Source organism: Tachypleus tridentatus, chromosome 6, assembly GCF_004210375.1.
Source record: "Tachypleus tridentatus isolate NWPU-2018 chromosome 6, ASM421037v1, whole genome shotgun sequence".
NCBI lineage: Eukaryota > Metazoa > Arthropoda > Merostomata > Xiphosura > Limulidae > Tachypleus > Tachypleus tridentatus.
This window is the reverse complement of record NC_134830.1, coordinates 129308050-129330045: the sequence shown is the minus strand read 5'-3', so window position 1 is coordinate 129330045 and position 21996 is coordinate 129308050. Positions and strand designations below refer to the sequence as shown.

General features: G+C 35.0%; 1 protein-coding gene across 1 annotated transcript in view; it reads right to left on the bottom strand.

The window, feature by feature from the left end:
• Positions 1-13475, bottom strand: part of Prp5 (pre-mRNA processing factor 5) — a 96882-nt gene extending 83407 nt beyond the window's left edge. Inside the window, 1 exon segment of the mRNA XM_076507836.1 lies at positions 13241-13475. Within this exon segment, the coding sequence (XP_076363951.1) occupies positions 13241-13254 (14 nt within the window). The 5' untranslated portion in view covers positions 13255-13475.
• Positions 13476-21996: the final 8521 nt, after the last annotated feature.

The following is a 21996-nucleotide window of genomic DNA, read 5'->3' as shown; positions in this document are numbered from 1 at the left end:
ATTACTAAAAAGATTTCAATCTATATTTCATCTACATACCAAGCTATGATGACCTAAATTCATTATCTTATTTACTCCTTTTGCAACAGTCAGAGTATGACATACACAAGTTCATATACACGTTTACATATGTTAAGTATTTACACTATAATTTTTAACTTAGTTAATGAATTGTCACAAATTTGATATACCTTTACTAAACATTACAAGTCTTTTGTACACAAAAAATAAAATATTTTAATGATGTACTTTTACTAAAGATTTTTTATGAGCATATTGAATCAGTTTTGTTACTAGTCCAAAGGGAAGTCATTCTCCTTTTATGATTAAAAATACTGTTTTCAACCACAAAATCTCATTTCTTTTGTATAATCTTTAAAATCTCCTAGCTGCATTTCAAACAGATTTGTTTCAATAAAATAATATTTTATTAGACTTTTTAATGATATACTTGAGTCTTCAAGCCTGTAAACAACTCCAAACAGTATAATGAAAAGATGTTATAAAATTAAAAATAAAATGAGCAGCTGCGTCTTTTTCTCGTGCTATTATTATTATTCTCAAAGTTTCAAAGTACTTCTCTTACAAGTATGAAGTCCTAAACACTTCTCATTTATTTTCTGTGTTTACTTTACTGTCAACAACTAAAGTACATCATCCTTGAAAATGAACCAATAAATCACCACTTGTGTCAGTAGTTTTTACATTGGTTGGTTGTTTGGCATTTTATGGCACAAAGCAACAAGGCTATCTGCCCCAAATAACCAGTAAAATTATTATAAAGTGTAAAAAGATTTTAAGTTAAAACAATGGCCTAATGTTGAATAAAAATTTAAATAGAGTTATAAAGACCAATGGTCCTTAAAAAATTAAATACATTTATAAGGTGGACAGTTCATCATTGCCAATGACATTGTCCAATGTCAGGGGTGAACCATACCTCCACATAGTATCATAAGCCTTCTCAAGGAAAAAAATTCAAAAACAAGATATTATCGCTTGAAAAAGACTTCCCAAGTAATCTACATTAAAATACTATTGTTATAACCCCCACTAGATGGGCAAGAGGAGGTCATTTGATTTGAGGAACCAAACAAGATGAGCATTAACCACTATCTCCAAGATCTTACAAAGCCTGCTCATCAAACAAATTGGACGGTAGTTTGAAGGAATCTTGGGATCTTTTCCAGGCTTAAGGAAACAGAAAACAATAGTTCAGCACAAGCATCAGGGAAAGCACTCTCTTGCCAGATTCAGTTAAAAACAACCAGAAAAACAGTGAGAAAGGCATTAGAGGGAGGGCATACTATCTCCTAGTGAATATCCAGCTACTGTACTGCCAGATCACTGGATGAGGATTAAATATTTAAAGTAAAGTACAGAACAACATTTCACCATTCTCAAGTCATCTTCAGGTTAACAAAGACAGTTTGTAACTGACTGTTGCCAGGTGCATTTCAGAAATGAGAGTGTAAGTGGATACAGGATTATAGTGAGCATTACAATTAGGTGTTAGGTTATTAATTAGTATAGATATAAAGGAATTCCTTTATAATGGCTTAATTTGGGTTTGAGCTGTTTCATAAGTAGGGCTTTTTTGATTTTGCATTTGTTTATATTTGCTTCCCTACTTTGTATCTGTGTTTTTCTGTGGTTGCATTTTTGACTTGCAACGTTCACAAATGCATAGTGTCTTTGTGTTCTTAGAATCTGGTTTCCATTTTTCTGCTTGTTCCTCCAATGAAGAAGTTGTGGCAGTTGTTGCATTGTGTTTTATAAATAATAATGTTGTTGTGTTTGTCAGTGTAGTTTTGAAAGAGTATAAATTTAGTTTTGTACCTGGTTTTTTGAATAAATTTGGTGTTTACTGGAATGTTGTGTTTTAAGTTTTTTTTCAAATATTAGTTATTTTTCACTGATATGGGGAATATACAGTATGCAGCAATGTAAGGTTTCATAGTTTGTTGTTTCTTGAGATTTATTACGGTTTGTTTGCTGTTCATCTGTATGTGTAATTCTTTCTATGGTCTTTGGAGGAAATTTGTTGATGCTGATGAAGTTTTGTTTTATTTTGTTGGTTTCATCATTAATTTTATTGGGTGAGCATATGTTTGTGGCTGTGTTTATTTGGTTTCTTAGTATGTTGAGTTTTTGTTTTGTTTCATGTGCTGAATCCCAGGGAAAGTATCGTCCAGTACGAGTGATTTTTCTGTGGATTTCTGTTTTGAACTGTGTATCGGTTCTTGTTATCTTGAGGTTGAGACATAATATCTAGTTAGTTTCTTTCATGTTCACAGATGAACTTAATATTGGGGTGTATGAAGCTACCATGGTTGAAAAACTAAGTGTATGTTCTTTAGATGTGAATTCAGCAATTGTATCATCAACATATCTGTACCAGTATAGTGGCAGGTATAAGGCTGAATTGATTATTTGAGATTCAATCCGTGTCATGAAAATCTTGGCTAGAACTGATGACACAGGACTGCCCATACTTAAGCCATTTATTTGTAGGTAGTTTTGGTCACTGATCATAAAGTTAGTTTTGGTAGTAGTGAATTCTATAAGGGTTGCTGGGGACGTACATCAATGGGTTGGGATCTTGGACGTAAAGTTCTAAAGTTATCTGCATGCTTTGATAGTTGGGACTTCTGTGAAGAGGAATATTACGTCAAAATTAGCCATTAAGGCTTAATGGCTTAGTTAATCAAGAATATACTTGAAGTTAAAAGAGTCTTTAAAAAAGGAGATTGTGTTGTTTTATTTCATTTGTAGTACTATTTTGCTGAGTTTACTTTTATGTATTTTTGTCAGATTTGTATGTATTGGTTTAAATCACTGCAAATAAAATAAACACAGCATAACCATAGAAAACATTCAGATACTAAGTCTTGAGAATACATTTTTACTACAAGTAGGTTTCTCATCATCACGAAGTACTGCCAGACCAATGAAAAGCAAGCTTGAGTTTTACCAATGTAAAGTGATGGTTATAACCATAGAGACAAACAATCCAAAAGGAAATAGCTGATTGTTCTGCCTGAGTCTTGATGGAATCTTTTAAATTAGTGCAGTGTTTTTTGTTTATTATTTTTAATTTATTTTTGCTTCAGCTTGTTTTTAGGTTATAACAAATTATATAATAAGTCAGAGGTTTGGACTTACTGTTCTTAATGCAGTCCTTCCTTTTGATTTTGTTTACTTAACTTTACCAGTATTAATTTTCTCTAAAACATGTTCAATATTTGCTATATGTTGCACTTTTCCATTATATTGTTCAATCTTTATGAAGTGTAAAAATCCCACATTATAGCTCATACCCTGGGATCTTTTCAGTTAGTGCAATGTTTTTGTTTATTGGAAAAGCAGAACCCTTGGATATTGACAGAATCCATTCTGGATAAGAATTTACCAAGGAGTTGATGTCAGGAGTCAGGACCTACAAATGGGGTGGAATTATAATTCACTTGTAAAAGCTGATGAAATTTGAGACTTCAACTACAACAGGGAAGAATGTAGAAGCCAGAAACTGAACCAATGTGTACAATAACAATAGATCCAGCTCATCAATGAAGTTGGTAATCTTGACAGTCTTCCTGCAAAGTGAAGTCAAAGAAAAACCAAAATGGTGGATGTTAGAGTTGGAAATCATGGATCTACTCTGTTTTGAACATGTTAATTACAAACACCCCTTCAGCACCACAAAATTCAAGAAACAGAAGTATTATTTGATAGTAAAAAATGGCTTCCACCTAGTAGTTCCAACAACATGTAAGACAAGGTATAACTGTTCCTTCATGTAACTGAAAAGTAAACCTTCGAACATGAATCACAATATTCATGAATGGAGAGAAAAACTAAAACTTTGCTCCCAGACCTTTCAGCCTTCAAACAAGGAACAGGCTTGAACTCAATCAGGAAAAAAGTTGAAAACATAACACTCTCAAATGACCAACAGCATTTTCCTTTAGAGACCATTAATTACTGTTGACTAGAATATTTTGTGAATTTGTTTCATTAGAGCAAAACTATATTGGGCCACTGAATGCACCCATCTCTCTAGAGGGAATCAAACCCCAGATCCCAGTGCAAACTCAACAATGCCCCAAAAGGGGAGTAAAAAGCCAACAGACTAAAATAAAAAAGTGAATCTAAATTCCATCCAGAATATCAAGGATCATCCTCAATTGTGGCCTCAGAGCCCACTGCAGAGTTGAATATGTCTCCATCTCACTATAAGTAAGATCAATGGCAGTTGCAATTGAAGTAACTAAAATTCTAGACCAGTTAAAGGAAATTTCATGTGATTCATCAAATTGAAGATGTTTAGATATCACACAATCACTTGAATAAACTGGTAAGTTGGACTAATGCAAATATAAACTACTATTTGATAGAAGTGTGTACATGTGTTTAAAACTGTCAACTCCAAACTAACAGACTAACAGTCATCAAAACTAAAATGTACTCTTAAGCCCTTTCCCAGGAGTGAAATAGTCTAAATTAAGGATCAGATCTGATTCCCCAGGTGTCACTAATTGGGAGACCCCTATGTCTTCCCTTTACAAAAAATGGGTATGGCAGGTAGTGAACTTTCATTATAGTCAAGATAACGCATTTGGGTTACTATTCATTTCTGATCAAAGCAAGTTACCTACTTGTTTCAAACTCATAAGCAACCAGATAACAAAGAGAACTTCTCAAATATGCTTTTATTCATAAAGGTTGGAACACATTATTTCACCAATTTGTTACTTTTGCTTTTAACCCAATAATATTTCACAAAGCTCAGCCAGTATAGATGGTTTAGTATTAAATCCATAAGATAATGCTGAAAAACAGTAAATTCTATATTAAAAGTATAATAGTAAAAAAATAAAATTAAAAATTTTAATTATTACTGTCAACGAAAGTAGCATTAAAGAAAGGATATCCTTCACTTTTATAGCACAAACATAATTGTTAGCTTCAAGTTTCAAGTAACAATGCAGATTTAATGTTTGTTGAACAACAAAACATCAGTATGATTGTGTACAAGCAAAATTTTTTACAGTCCATTTTACAAATGTCTCACAATTCATGAAAACCCATTAACCATCTATGACAATGTAACTTTAGAGGAGATTATCTGAAATAAACTGCTTTTGAAATAATTTTTTAAAGATTTGAAAAAATGTCTTCTCCAGTAATTCTATGATCATTAGATTTTGATCTAAAACAAAGTTTTCAGTCAAGCACAGTACATGGATTATTTGATGTGCAAATTACATAAAAAAATAAAAAGCAATACAAAACCATTTTCACCCATATTTACAACATTCATCTGACAGGTATATTGGATCTTTTTTTTCTTCCCACCAGAAAAATCATTCCTGAGTAAGGTTGACCAATTTATGGCTATTCTTACTATCCTGTTTAAATAATCCAACAACACATTATATTTGACTTAAACTTATTGTTATTTATCATTCACAGGTATTTTCCATGAAAACAAAGTTTTCAGTAAAGATTTTAACATACTGCATGATTTTCATGTATCTTTAGCTAGCTTTATTATTTCATTTTCATCTCACTGTTTAGTTTGACAAACTTCTAGGTGTTTTCATAGTAAGCTTAGCCATGACCGTTTCCACCCATGACTATGTCGGCAATATGTAAACAATTACAAAAATATGTATTATTAATAACTGTCAACTTTAAGAAACATTATCTTTTCATTTTTTCACTCAACCATTAAGCCATAAGTTCAGTGAAAAAGATTTTCACAGTGTGTGAATTATATCATATGTGTACAAAAGTCTTCAAAATCAAGCCATAGAGAGGTAAAGTGTTTATGGAGGAAATTCAGGTATTCTGTTTAGAAATCTCGTGGCCATTCTACCTGCATTTTGCATTTTCTGAAACATGTTTACTGTCTCAATATGGCTCTCCAAGACCACTGATATGTAATGTAGCTTTTAAATGTGTTGTTACATATTAATTGTTCAAAAGTTAAGCAGTTTCCATGTGTACATTGCTTAGCTTCTGCACCATTTAACTCATGTGAATGAACCAGACATTTAATGCAGATGGGAACTTATTCAACAGGGAGAATAAAGAAAAATCTTGTAGCATAATAGTAGAAAAGTCATTCAAACTGTGTCGCTAGTAGTAAAATTACAAAATTCCACTGAATAGCAGTACTGATACAAGTTAAAAGAGACAGATATGTTTATATGAATAACTAGTTACATATCACTCGGAATACAACTTAAGTTTTTTGTCTCCTAATATAAAAAAGGATACTGACTTATTGGAATGTGTTCACAAGATGGATACTCAGATAATTCCTTGGATTGGTTTAGATTGAAAAAAAGTGAATTAGAGATGATCTTACTGAAATTTATAAAATTATCTTGGAAAATGAAATTATAAGGCCTATTATTTCTTTGTACCATATTCTGCAGTTAAAATTTGATAAAATCAGGCTAGGGTTCAATGGAGACGGTTTTAATTTTTTGAAATAATGTTTACTTATGGTGTGGGTTTCTGTCATCAGCAGCAGAGACCAGCACTGCACAGGAGTTTTTAAAAGGATTGGTTGGTTGGTTGGTTGATTTAGTGTTTTATGGCACAAAACAGCTGGGCTATCTGCACCAAACATCTGGTAAAAAGGTAAAAGTAAAATAATGGTAGTAAAATTCATAAAAGGAAATGAAGGTATAACAAACAGCATTTAAAAATATAAGTAGCATAAAACCAATGTTGACATCCAGTCTACAATGTTAAGAGAGAAACTACAGTAAGAGAAGTTGTAAAGGACTTTCTGTAGCATAATGGTAATTATCACAACCCGCCAGGAAGACTAACACGTAAGTACAAGAACCACCGTCAATCACCTGAAGTTGGCCTTTCCAGTCCTTGTTCTGGGTTATGTGTCATTGTGGCCATTTTCAAAAAGTAATAAAAGTTTTAAAAGACATGCAGCAAAATTGTAATAATAACTTGCCAGAATGACCAAAGGGTAGTTCAAATAAATAATTCAAACATCAGCATTAGTCACCTAAGTTGGCCTTTCCAGTCCTGGTGTTGAGTTATTTAATGTTACAGCCGTTTTCTGCTTTTCAAATCGAACTAGAAATTGTGATTCTTAAAGAGAACCACATTAAAAAAGGTTTAATGTATAAATTTAAAACACTTAAATGACAAAAACATTAATGGCCATTAAAAAACTAAAAACTTTATCAAGGTGGACAGTGTCACCATCACCAATAACACTGTCTAATGTTATGGACAAACCTTGGGACAGAACATGTTTAAAACAGTGCCATTGTTAAGAGTCGTAATGATGGCAAGAAAGTAAAATGTAGCTTATAGTGATATGAGTGTTACACAAACTACAAAATGCTACATCAGTTCCAGATAAATGAAAATGATGAGTTAAAAAACTGTGACCAATGTGTAGTCTAGTAAGAACAACTTCCTCTTTCAAATCCTTACAGAAGCAAGATGGCCAAAGTCCAATATAGGGTTTTATTTGGAAAAGTTTGTTTTCGTCTTCTCACTCCAAGTTGACTACCAGCTGACACAGAGCCAAGCCTTGAATACAGGACCATAGTCCATGTATGGAATAGGCAGAGTGGTTACAGTGTCAGAGCAGATAGATTTAGCTGCCGTGTCTGCAAGCTCATACCCACGAATATCAATGAGGCCTGGTATCCAGAAAAACTGGACAGAAGTAGATGTTACTGAGTAATGGGCAAGTCGGTTTTGAATATCAGCGAGAACAGGATGTGAACCAATGTGAAGTGATTCCAAGGCCAGCAGAGAACTAAGCGAGTCAGTATAAATAGTGCAGTTGGAGTACTGCTCAGCTTCAATATGATCCAGGAAAAGAGATATGGCATACAGTTCAGCAGTGAACACAGAAGCTGTAGAGGGGATTCTGCGAGCAACCACTGAACTGCAACAAACCATGGTAGAGCCCACAGAATTACCTGATTTGGAACCTACTGTATAAATTGGAATGGAAAGATTGTTCGAAAAATGTTCAGTAAATGAAAGACAGTACTTCCAATCAGGAGTATCTACTTTCCTCAGATGACTTGAAGAAAGGTTACATTTGGGGACTGTAATAAGCCATGGTGGAATGGGCTGACCAGTGGATTCTGCAATATTATTCAAGGACAGACCCAATTCATCCAAATGTACCTGGACACAAAGGCCAAAAGGAGCAATAGTAGATTCTCTGTTCTGAGAAAGTATGGCCCACCGAGGAAGGAAAACACAACCCCTTAGTGGGATGCTTTGGTAAGGAACAAAGTTCGGGATCAGAGTGAATACCCCCGTTGATGGCAAAGGTGTATGCAAGCTGTTTCAGAGAGAGAGAAATTAAAGCCATTTGCCATGGTCCACTTCAGTACACGATCAAGGGCAGTTTGTAGTTGCCGCTCAATATATCTCATGTTCGACGACTGACATGAGATGTGAAAGTCGTCGACATAGAGCCCATTTGCAACAGTGAGAGGAAGTTGTTCAGTGATGGTATTAATCTTTATACTGAATAGTGTGACACTCAAAACACAGCCCTGAGGGATTCTAAGCTCGTGTAGAAAAGTACAGGAAAGTGTTGAACCGATACAAACTTGGAATTTCCTGTCCATTAAAAATTTTTTAATAAAATTGGGTGAATGGCAATGTAACCCATATATATGGAGGTCTTGCAAAATGCCACACCTCCATGTTGTGTCGTAAGCCTTCTCAATAGCAGAATAGCAAGAGAAGGAGAGAGATGGCACAACATGTCATAGCATACATCATCTTGTCCAACAGATGTACTGCCAGACCGATGAAGGGCCAGTTTCAGTTCCACCAGTGTAAAGAGACGATTACAGTCAAAGAGACAGTCAGTTTGAAAGGAAAGAGGTGAATGCTCTACCCAAGTCTTAATGGCCAAGAAGGTGGAGGAACGAGCAGAAGTGCTAGATACCTGGCAAAAGCTTTCACCTAGAGTATCGGCGATGCTCCAGACATCAGCTACTTCTTGGCCATCAGAGAGTAAGATCGAGAGTGGGACAGAATTGTAGTGCCCACTGACCTTTTGAATCCTGTCCCATATGACCTTTGAACTGGTGGTAGAAGATATGCCACTTGTGAACTTAATTCAAGATTCCTTCTGGCTTTAACGTCTTATCCACCTAGCATGTGCAGGGGCCCGCTGGAAAGTGATGCAGTTTGAAAGTGTGAGATATCTACGGAAAGTATCCCAGACCCGTTTTTGAGCCTTCCGTGCCATGTGGCAGGCAGGATTCCACCATGGACAAGGATATAGTGGAAAAAGTGTCGAGATTTTAGGAATACATTGAGTAGCTGCTTGTTTAATACAGTCAGTTACTGCTACATACAATCATCTATTAATAGCTGACAGACTATAGCAGGATCAAGTTCTGCGAGAGCAGTGAAAGTGGACCAGTCTGCCTGATCCAGCTTCCACCAGGGCATGCAGGTAGGGTGGCATTGACCACAGCCAGTCTCTCTCAAAAGTATAGAAAAATGATCACTGCCTTGTGAATTATTATCAACCATCCATGAAAAATGGGAGAATAATAAAGGGGAGCAAACCAAGAGATCAAAAGCAGTAAAGAACTGGCTAGTGTGAAAACAAGTGGAAAAACCAGTACTGAAAAGAGAAAAGTTGTGATCAGAGAGCATATGCTCTATACAGCAACCCCTACTATTAATACAGCACTTCCCCAGAGGGGATAATGTCCATTAAAGTCCCCCGGGATTAGAAAGGGAGATGGCAACTGTTCAATAAGAGCAATGTTCAATGATTTATCATATGTCTCTCCAGGTTACAGGTAGGGAGAACAAACAGTGATGGTATGACCCAAGGAAACACGGATAGCTACGGCCTCCAAGGGTGTGCTGAGTGACAAACACAGGGTGGGCACATGCTGATCAACCAACAGTGCCACCCCTCCATGTACTCGTCCATCACACAGCCTGTCATTTCTGTACAGAGAAAACTGCCAAAAAGGTGCCTGTATCGGCAGGTTTCAGAAATGTTTTTGTAAGGAAAGACATACAGGATGGTCGAAAGCAGTGTTTTGATGTCATCCAGATTAGAACATAAACCTCGACAGTTCCATTGTATCAAGGTGGCCATTTTTATGACACACAGGTGAATTGGCTGGAGAACCCTTCTGTTTACAATCATGTCTATTTTCCTTACTGTCCTTATTCAGGAGAAGTCTGTCTCACTCGATGGATCCCGTCCTGGATCGATTGGGCAGGTCTTTGTTGGTGAAAGGGGATTCCAGTGACTGAGGACACAAACAAATGATTGTTTTGCATCTTGAGGTGGGAGAAAAAGATGTATCCAGAAAAATGCCTGTATCTGGAACCAAAGGATGTGGATCTTGGTGTTTGTTGGAATGTATGGGGGAACAGAGATGGATCTAGAAGTTGATTCATCAACTTTTTTAACCATGGAGGTCAAAAGGCTTTTCATTTGTTTTGAGAACAATTCTCTTGGAGGCACAGAGAGATCTGCCTGCACTCCCACTGTAGTTGTGGAAAAAGTGCAGCAGCATATGTCCAAAATGAAGCGGTAGACAGCAATTTCCGGCCTCAGGATAAGTAATGTGATGAGTTGTTTTAAAATGCTGCACCTCTTTTTCCTCCAACCATTTAGGGCAAGAACGAAAGTAGGAAGGGTGAGAACCATTGCAGTTGACACAGTGTGGGTCTGTTTCACACTCGCAGGCATCATGGTCCTTAGCACCACAACGAGCACATGTCTTGGAATCACGACATGATGTCTTTGAGTGGCCAAACCTGTGACACTGGAAACATTGGAGACGGTTTGGAATGTATGGCCGTACTCTGCAATTTAGATAACCTGCTTTGATGGTGGCTGGTGCAAGTGGTGATGTAAATGTTAAAATAAGGATATTTTTCAGCAGCATAACTCCATCTTTATGAGTGGAGATGTGCCTCACGGCAGAAACTCCTTGGGTGGAGAAACCAGCGAGAATCTCCGACTCGGGGATGTTCTTCAAATACCTCTCAACAATAACGCCTGATGATGAATTCAAAGTAGCATGAGGTGTAACCTCAATAGGTGTATTCCCAATTGCCTTTGAATTCAAGAGGACTTTATGGTGTTGGGATGTGGATGTTTCCACCAATATGTCTCCAGATTGAAGCTTCTATACTGACTTTGGAGAGCCAGCAAGTTTCTCCAGTCCCTTTTGAATAAAAAAGGGGGACATTTGCCCTAAAAGTTTTTCTGAAAGAGAATGTAGGATGAGAAAATGAGGTACAACTGGTGGTACAGATGTTGAAGAATGCTGATCAGAGTTTTCAAGATGTGGTCATTTACCCAGTGGCTGTTTTTTCACTATTTTATTTAAATTTTTATTTGGAGGATCCATAGGAAAAAAAAAATTTCAGTGCCCACTGACCTCACCCACCATGGAGCCCTATGAGGGGACGCACTACAATGTCAAGCAAGGACACTGCAGCAACGCCAGAGTTTCATGAGCACTATACCTAAACACCAGCATCAGACACAATGTCCACAACACCCGTTGAGAACTACCAACACTGGTATTTGGTTGACCCAAGCCCAAGTGGACCAGCCGACTGACCCAAGGGGGGCCACCCATCTAAAGGAATTCAAGGCAAAAGTGGTGTGTTAGGGTTAGACCACTCAACCACCAGGATCCTCTCCTGACCTTCACGGGTCGCCACGCAAGGCAAACACATCGGTGGATGTTTAGATCCCAGAGGAGATAAACTGAAAGAACAGAACCTTCTATGGGAGGTCCCCCACCATGTAGAGGAATCCACACCAAGGGGTTTTAAAAGAAAAATCAACAATTTCCTAAAAAATAAAGATTGGGTTTAAATGCTTACTTTTTAATCTGTTGTAATGTGGTAAACCAAGCACTTTTCTTTTCACACTCTCAAAACAATCTCTAACTCTAAACACTTCACATGTATGCATTTTCTTGATTTCTGTTCCTCATCAACTATTTTCCATTCTTTCATATTACAATTTTATCCAACATTATTTCCTCAAGAAAGCAAATGTATCAAGTTTAGAGTGCTGTATCTCTCTGAACCATCTGAAAATTACTGTCAAATGTGTGATTCTTAATCCTGGTACCTATTACACCCTATAAACTTCAATCCATTTATTCAGGAATTGCCTCTAATTATACTGGTTTTCTTACTGCTTATCTAGATTTTATATTAATAGTATCATAAATCTAACCATCCAGTATTCATATATTTAATTAAAATTAGGTATTTCACCATTTAGCAATCTAATACTAAAATTCCTATTTAATATAATTATTACTGATATTATTACTAACTTGTACTGTAGCTAAATATTCACATGTTCAGCTATGTTTAACTAAATAATAATAATTCTTAATAACTTACTAAAGACTTAACAGCTAACAAATAACACTGTAATAAAAGTGGGAACAATAATTTTAATCTTAATTAAAATAAATTTATTTTATCTACCTGATACTTCTGTTGATTCTTCATTTTAAACCTAATACTTAAGTATACTAAAATACTGTTAAAAACTTGTGATTTATAACCACCTATCAAGAAACAATGATAATTTCCCTTTGAATGTTAATATGGAGAACAAAATTAAACACTCCTTTAATTTCTAAACGAGACCTTATCACAGTTTAATTAGTATAAATTGGTCTGGTACTTTAATATACCTTTTGGAATCAAATTCAAATTTGTTGCAAAAACCTAACCAACTCTTCTTTTAATGTTATAATGCATGTGGAAAGCTTAAAAATCATAAACATTTAACCAATAACCATGAGAAAAGTTCAAAAACATGAAGTTTAGATATCTGTTTACAACTACAATTTTATACTTCATATTGTGTATTTTGCACTAGTCAGAATGACTTTCTTGAAACCTTTTACAACAGTGCGTTCACACAGTATCAATTTCAATAAAATTATATAAAAATAAAACTTTCAGTTTCATGTTGAGCGTTTATCCAAATTGGTGTACTCGATTCTCGAGTACTTTATAACTGTATTTGTAATTACATTTTGTACTCTCAAAAATTAGTCTACATTATGAGTTCCTTCCATATGACACTGGTTAATTTACCGTGATCATAATATCACTAAATTTATTAAAAATAAAATCACAAAATGGAACACGAAAGTTGTAAAATAACAGTTAACCAGAACTTATGCCTTTTTACCTGTCTCTTCCCATGTTTCAGATAGATATATGCGTGATTAGTAGAATCAAAAAAATAATGACGGTCAAACACTTGATCACACTTCACCTTAAGTATGAACAGCAAGTCTTAACAACTTCCACGTTATTTTAAATCACAGTTACAAAACTTTCATTAAAACAAACCTGTCATTACAACGGTAGGCTTACTCTACTAACATTAACAATACTAGTATAGTAATAGTTGCACAGACTACACAGTTGGTGTCGCACATGTAATGCATTTGTTTGTTTGTGCTTAATGCAAAAAATTTATACAGAATAAAATGTTTAACAACCCGTAAAAACTATGAAACTGCAAAATCGTTATTCTGTTACAAAGATACAGCCCTACACAACGAAATCAAAGCAATTCCAGTTAACATCCTTTAATTCCAACACTAAATGACGCTGGCAATAGATGCATGAAATGTTTCCGTTTGTTTGTTTAGGGAAAAGATTTGTTTGTTTGTTTTTTTGGAATTTCGCACAAAGCTACTCGAGGGCTATCTGTGCTAGCCGTCCCTAATTTAGCAGTGTAAGACTAGAGGGAAGGCAGCTAGTCATCACCACCCACCGCCAACTCTTGGGCTACTCTTTTACCAACGAATAGTGGGATTGACCGTCACATTATAACGCCCTCACGGCTGGGAGGGCGAGCATGTTTGGCGCGACTCGGGCGCGAACCCGCGACCCTCGGATTGCGAAGCGCACGCCTTAACGCGCTAGGCCATTTAGGGAAAAGATATACAATACGCTATCTGAATGTGCATCTCAGTTTGTTTGTTTTTAAATTTCGCACAAAGCTACTCGAGGGCTATCTGTGCTAGCCGTCCCTAATTTAGCAGTATAATACTAGAGGAAAGGCAGCTAGTCATCACCACCCACCGCCAACTTTTAGGCTACTCTTTTACCAACGAATAGTAGGATTGACCGTCACATTATAACGCCCCCACGGCTGACAGGGCGAAAATGTTTGGCGCGACGGGGATGCGAACCCGCGACCCTCAGATTACGAGTCGCACACCTTAACACGCTTGGACGTGCCGGGCCCTAATGCATTTCAGAATGGCTGGTATGTGTATAAAAGTATTAATAACTATACCAGCCGTTCTGAACTACATTGTTATTTCAAGTGGATTTCTGGTCTTCAAAAATGCGCTATCTGTGCTTTGTCCACCGCGAGAAAGCGAACTCCAGATTTTAGTGTAGTAAGTTCGGCAGCATATTGTTGATCTACTGGAAAGGTACAACAAGAAGGGAGGACGATAGAGCCTAGTAAGATGATACTAGTAAGATGATAAGGTTGTTTGTTTCTATAAAATGATAACAATAGTAAACATGATAAGTAGTAAGTAAAATTCACAAACACTACCTTATGCATCATCACAAATGTAAACTTGAAGTATCCATTGTTTTATTTTGTTGTTGTAGAATTTTTACAATGAAGCACATAAACAAGGTAAATATCAGTATATTTTAACAGGCTAAAGAGTTAACACAACATACTCAAGACAGCTCTGTAGAAATCAATTTTATAGTCTCAGTCCTTCTTATTCCTATTGAAACCTGGCTCTATTTATTTGTTAACTTCAAATATAAATACGATGGAGAGGGTAGAAATTGAAGAACATCTGGGTAAATCATTGCTAAAATTAGGTACGATGTTTTGCTGCATATGGAATTAAGGGATAGTGATATTTTGGTTACAAATTTTCAAAAACAAATTTTGAAGGGATGCGTGTGTTTACGTGTGTGTTTTCTTCTAGCAAAGCCACATTGAGCTATCTGCTAAGCCCACGGAGTGTGAATGGATGCGACAAGAATTATCTGTTGTGGATTGAGCAGCTGAGTTATTTGGAGACACTGATCCAATGCAGGAATTTTTTAAAGATATTTTTTTGAATATTCGAGGTTAACATGCTCCTTATAGAAAGAAAACGGTAGCCGCAAGTAACAAAACCAGGCTGGATACAAAATTAAAGTTTGAGAAAAAGGAAATTAAAACATAAAAAGGATTTATGAAAAAGGTTTTTTGTTTTATTTTTTAATTTCGCAAAAAGCTACACGAGGGATATCTGCGCTAGCCGTCCCTAATTTAGCAGGGAAGGCAGTTAGTCATCACTACCCACCGCCAACTCTTGGGCTACTCTTTTACCAAAGAATAGTGGGATTGACCGTAACATTATAACGCCCCCACGGCTGGAAGGGCGAGCATGTTTGGTGCGACGTGGATTCGAACCCGCGACCCTCAGATTACGAGTCGAACGCTTTAACCCATCTGGCCATGAAAAAGGTTGGCTGAAAATGTAAAATTTAAATTATTCCTTTAAATACAATAAGCCTTACATCAGTTGTGTGAAAAGGTTTGGAAAGTCTGTTTAAAAATCCGTTGCAAACTTATTTAATAGAGTTTATAATTTTATTTGGTAGTCAACCTGATTTCTCTAAGAGAAAAATCTTGTCTCACAAATCTTTTGGTATTCTTTGAGAAGGTTATTGTTTATCTAGTTAAGGGTAAAGGCAGAGATTTGGTGTATCTGGGTTTTCAGAAAGCATTTGGTAAGGTACCATATAAAAGGTCTGTAAAAACATTTTCTCCATAGATGTGGAAAACAAGTTTAAACATTAGATAGAAGAGTGGTTAGGTGGAAGAAAGCAGAAGATTGTTACAAATAGAGCTCAATCAAACTGAATTAATATCACAAGTGTAGTACTTTAGAGCTCAGTTTTAGGATATTTACTCTTTTTATTTACATAAATGGCATAGATAAAATAATAGTAATTAAATTACTTAAATTTTCATGTGATATTAAGGTATCGGGTGTTGCTGGTTGTGCAGAGGATGTTGCTGATTTACAAAACGATTTAGAACTCTTGTTATGAGTGGGTTATCACACTTTTAATTATAAGTATAATTTGGATGGGAATAACCTTAATAACGTCATGAAAGAAAGGGACCTTGATGTAATAGTTGATCAGTCTTTAAAGCCATCTAAGCAGTATGTTGTTGGTTGTGGCAGAGCAAATAGGATTTTTGGTTGTATCTACAAAAATATTAAATACAAGTCTAAAGCTGTTATAATTTCATTGTAAAGGTCACTTGTGCAACATTTGGAATATTGTGTTTAGTATTGGGCTTCTTGTCTTAGGAAAGGCATTGAATTGTTGGAAAGATTTCAGAAAAGAGTTACCAGAATGATGTCTGGGATGAAGGGGTTGTAATATGAAAGAAGACTGTAATTTCTTAAATTATTTTATTAAAAAAAAGAGTTAAGGGGATCTGATTGAGATGTTTAAGATTTAAACTAAGTTGATAGTAATAATGCATCATCTTTTATTTTATATTTCATTGTAAAAATATTAGGACCCAAGTAGAAATCCCAACTCCTTCAAATTATTCACTGTTAGAACTTCTGACCAATTAAAATTCATCTGACCTTAGCTTTTAATAGTTTTGTTTTTATTTAAGATCATGTCATTGTCATTATGGCTATCCCATTCTTCATTTAACCAGTTGTTTTAATTTTATCGTTGCTGAGTATTTTCTGAAACATTTAGTATACATTGGACTGTTTCTGAGGTCTTCTTCAATTTCAAACAAATTGAAGAAAATATCAGAATAAATGTTTAAACAAAAATTACAATACAAATTTCAATTAAAGCTGACTTACAAATGAACATGCTAGCAAAATTTTTGCTAAACGTACAATAATGGTTAGCACTAATGCTGAACTTAATTATTCATTAAATGCTTAGTAACTCACTTCTTATTAATTGTTCATCCATTACTCATGAACTTATTATTTTACTTTATTAGCATTCACACAATACTCTTGTTTCAACAAATTACACTGATGTTTTATTCTAAAACTTTCGTGAACAATTAATTTTTCAATAAAAAAATTAACCACTACACAATACTGTCTATCCATCAAGTCTTTTGGTGATTTATTCCCCAAGTGTTAGGGGATAAAGATGGAATGGCCGCTTTTCATCGCTTACTATATTATCAGGGAAGTCCATCTTGGGTAGGTGGTTTCACAAATAAACTGGTATCTTTATCCTCAGTAATAATTTGGAAATGGACTCAGGGCCTTTCAGCATGTTGGTATTCTGTATGCAAGTTCTTTCCTGAAATTACCAGTTGATAACTTTCTCGGCAATGCACATCTGAAGATAATTATAATAGATAACGTTTGACTTGAACTATTTGTTCGTTTAGATTACGCAAACGACGCCACTGATTCTTTCCAGTATGCCCCCATGACACAGTAGTAAGTATGATGACTCATAGTGCTGAAACCTGACTCTTATACTTGTCACATAGAGCACAGAAATCTCCTAGTTACAGAATCTAAAGTTATTTGAAGATAGCTATCAGATTTTATAAAGCTAGAATTCATTATAGTAGGTATCTGTGACTTGTTGGCGAAATGTTCTATAATAAATAGACAGCACACAATCCACAATAAGTGAAATGTATGCACAAAAGCATTGATACCACTGTTGTATCCATAGCTTTAAATAATTCCCTTAAATACCAAAAGTCCACACAAGTTGAATCAATTACTTTAGAATCCAACTAACAAGACGAATTATTCTTTCTCTCTCCTTCGTTATTGCAAAAGAAAAATCAGTGATAAATTCATGTATGCTATTCCGTGGGTCAACATAGCTGTATCCAAAGTTTTAAAAATTCTTTTACATGTGAATTGTTCACACAGTCTGGTTCAGTTTCTTTATAATTCAATTGACAAGACGAATTATTTTTCTTTATTTTTGTTGTTACAACAAAAGCTGTGAAACAAACATTCAAAACCACCCCTTTAACTGTTGGTTACTATAGATGTATCCAGAGCTGTAATTAATTGTCTCCTTTTCATCAAAGTCAACATTGGAAGGTTCAGTTACTTTGGAACATACTTTGAGAAGATAAAATCTTCTTTATCTCTGCTGATGCAATACAAACTGTGATATTTTCGCCTTAAAAATCGTCCATTATGGCTCAAATGACAAACACACAATCTAATTTTACTTTTTACACTTTTACTTTCACTAAGGTACTTCTTTTCAATATCTACATTTATTTATAATGTTCAACATAAAAAATCTACACATAATCAGATCTCTAGTAGCAACAGCATTAACATAATGAACAACGTAGAAGGTTAAAGTAAGATGAGGTCAAAAATATTACAAAAGCTTATTACAACAACTAAACTTTGTACAACTCATACAGAGTTACGTAATGAACCTTGCCACAATTATTGTTTTTAAAATAATTAACGTTTAACACTCTTGTGATCAAAACTAAAAAATCATTAAATTTTTAAGTCAAGAATAGGTTAAATAATAATTCTCAAGCTTAACACTGGAATATATTCAACAGTAGCTTTCCGTGCATCCATGTCTCCACATGAAGTCATTTCCAAACATATACTCTTCCTTGATGTTAATTACCAACACATCGTGAGATTTAGAATAGCGTCCTACACTGGGGATAATTTCCAACTTCAATCATGCTCGAATTTTGTGTCTAATTTCTGTTCACATCAATCCATCTTCTTTCAGTGTTACTGGAGATAATTCCCCATTTTTCATTACAAAACTGTGTTGGACTATTAAAACTTTAACGAATTGCAAGGTTACCATCAGGAAACCCATTAATTCCACGAGTAACAAATTCCGTATATTTTGTGGGCAAATGGACTTTTCAGTTGAACTTTGAACTATATATCTAGTAAATTCTTATTTTTATGTCTGAATAGCTATTTACTGATTCTTTTATTTGATGGAGCAGTGAGACTCATCTTTAGGGTGTTGTCTATTCAGCTTTCTAGAATTTGCTAATTTTTCGAAGTTTCATCTTTAATTGCCTATGCGTTTTGCATTTATAATAGTTTTCTCTTTCTGGTATCATTTAGGATGAGTTAATATTCCATATATACTGAAAATATGTTTCTTGATCAGGTCTCTAAAGTTTATTTTTTCATTTTGTGTGAATAGTTGTCTAACTAATACTTTCAGTTTCTCTAGACTATGATCATGTGGAGTTGATAATTTAGTACAACTTGCTCCAATAATCCCATGGTTTTATTTGTTTATCTGTATCTGGGATTCAAGCTCCGTCACCAAACTAAGAGCTTTATTAAACATTAAGTACGTGGTTAAGGGGTCAATGTGCACATGCCATAATGATTTATAGAGTACCATTCAACAAGGTATTATGTATTTGATACCAGAGTTATCAGTAACTCATTTTACCTTACATTGCTGATTTAATGACAGTTTGTGGCGAATGATAATAAATATGAAATAAAATTTACATGAACACTGAAAAAAATTAAAGATATATATGCAATATGCAAACTTTATTATAGAAAAAAGTATTTTTATTCCTCAAATGTCATAGTCGGAGTCAAACTGGAACTATTTAATTCATTCATAGATAGACCTTGACTACAAATAGTTTTGTGACACACCTGATTTTATACGAACAATAAACTTGTCCATTTTACTTGTCCATTGTTGAATTAAAATCTTAATGCTCATAATAAACTCAGAATTACAGTTAACATATCTTCTCCAACATGGGGTCAGCCTAATAAACTGACCCCATGCACTTTAGGTAAAAGACCTACACCTACTTTACTTCAGTCTCATATTTTCATCTGTTATTACCTCTATAAATTGGCTAGTAGCCAATGTCTCCATCACTTTTTGTGGAGTATTTATGGTGAATATTTGGAAAGTGTTTCCAAATGTTATACAATACGCGGTTAAGGTATCTTCTTTCCTCCATAACCTGTTTTTGAAGTTTTCTCTGGATGTTTCCTTCTGGAGTGAAACTCTGATTCTATTGAATAAAATTTTATAATTGAATGAAAGACTAATGAGTGTTGTTAATTTTTAAATTTTTAAATGGGCAACAAAAATAATATGTTGCTGTTCACTATTTCAACCACTCTCTTTAGAAATTATTTATAACTGAGCCATCAATGATATGCCTCCCACAGTATCATTCTACTCAATCTGCTGGTTTCCTGATTGGATGATACTGTTAGCTAAGCTCTGAAAACTTATTATTAATTACAGCTTTTCAATAGTTTGTTGTTTTCATTCTGTAATTGGTTAATATCTTTCTGTACTTTTTTCAGTCTTGCCATTTTTCTGTACGTCTCCAATAGCTTCATCTGGCTTATCTCCAATTAAAATTATTTTTGTTTTTAATTCCTCTTTAAATAATATGTCTCTTTCTTTTAAGCTCTCTCTTAAATTCCCATCTCTTATGTCTTGACTTTTTTTTAATGATTGTCATGATATGAAAGATCCTTTAGTGTAGATATTATTAATTTATTTATTTTATTGGTGAATATTTTTGATTGGTCAGTATTGTTCATAACAAGAGAGTTAGAAGCAAATATTTTGAAGAAAATGTTATGATGAGTTTAGTTAGATAACTCGGTAAGAATCATATGTTGTATTCATATCTCATGATGTAAAGATTATACAACGTTGTGAGAAATTTATTACCATCGAGAATATGTAACTAGCACATGATTTAGTGGTAAACTTAGAAATAATGTGAGACCAGTGGGAAAACAGCTGACAGACAATGATAGAGCAGATGAGAAGCAAAGTAATGTCGCGTAAAAGATACGGAAGATACATATATATATACAAGAGTGTGTTTGGATGGTTGATTATTATTAAGTAAAAAGTTACACGAAGAACTACACATGCGGTGCCCATCACGGGTGTCGAAACCCGGTTTTTATCAGTATAAATCCACAGGCATACCGCTGTGCCATTAGGGGTAGGTTACAGTTAAACTAATGGTATTAAAAGTAATAGGAAGAATAATTTATTTCGCGAAAGAGAGTCCTAAAGTATTTGAACCTGAGTGTGTGGACTTTGACAAAAGAGAAATGATTGTTTGGAAATAGGCTTAAATACGAAAAAGAATTAGGCAATTTGAGAAACTTCCTCACATCTATAAATGTAATCAACATGACGCACCAAAAGACTATATCGAGTGCTTTAAACTTCGGAAGGCATAATTGTAATTAACGCTTGTTAATTGGGAACTTCAAATATTTGGTCAAGAACGTATGTAAATTTCGAACATTACAAACCATTTAACTTCAGTGGATTCATATCGGACATTAATATTTTTACGAAAGCATTACTTAACTTCATCAGTGGAAAACTGGGCGAATGACTGGCGAATAAAGAAAAATACTGAGCAAGCTAGCTCCCTATGAAGCTGGCCAGGCGTGGCCAGGTGGTTAAGGCACTCGATTTGTAATCCGAGGGTCGCAGGCTCGAATCCCCGTTGCAACACACATGCTTGCCCTTTCAGCCGTGGGGGCGTTATAATTTTACAGTCAATCCCACTATTCGTTCGCAAAAGAGTAGCCTAAGAGTTGGCAGTGGATGGTAATGACTAGTTGCTTTCCCTCTAGTCTTACACTGCTAAATTAGGGACGGCTAGCGCAGATAGCTCTTGTGTAGCCTTGCTCGAAATTCAAAACAAACCAAACCATAAACTGAGAATTAGTTTTCTTTGTAATCGATCTTCAGTTTCCTAACAGTCAATTTGTGGTAAGTGCTCTCGCACGCTTTGCAGCAAAGCTCATAAATAAAGCATGACTGTTGGTAAAATTGGATACGATTTTTAAGACATAATTCACATTCTGAACACAAATTGACAATGAACTTGTGAATCAACTCTGT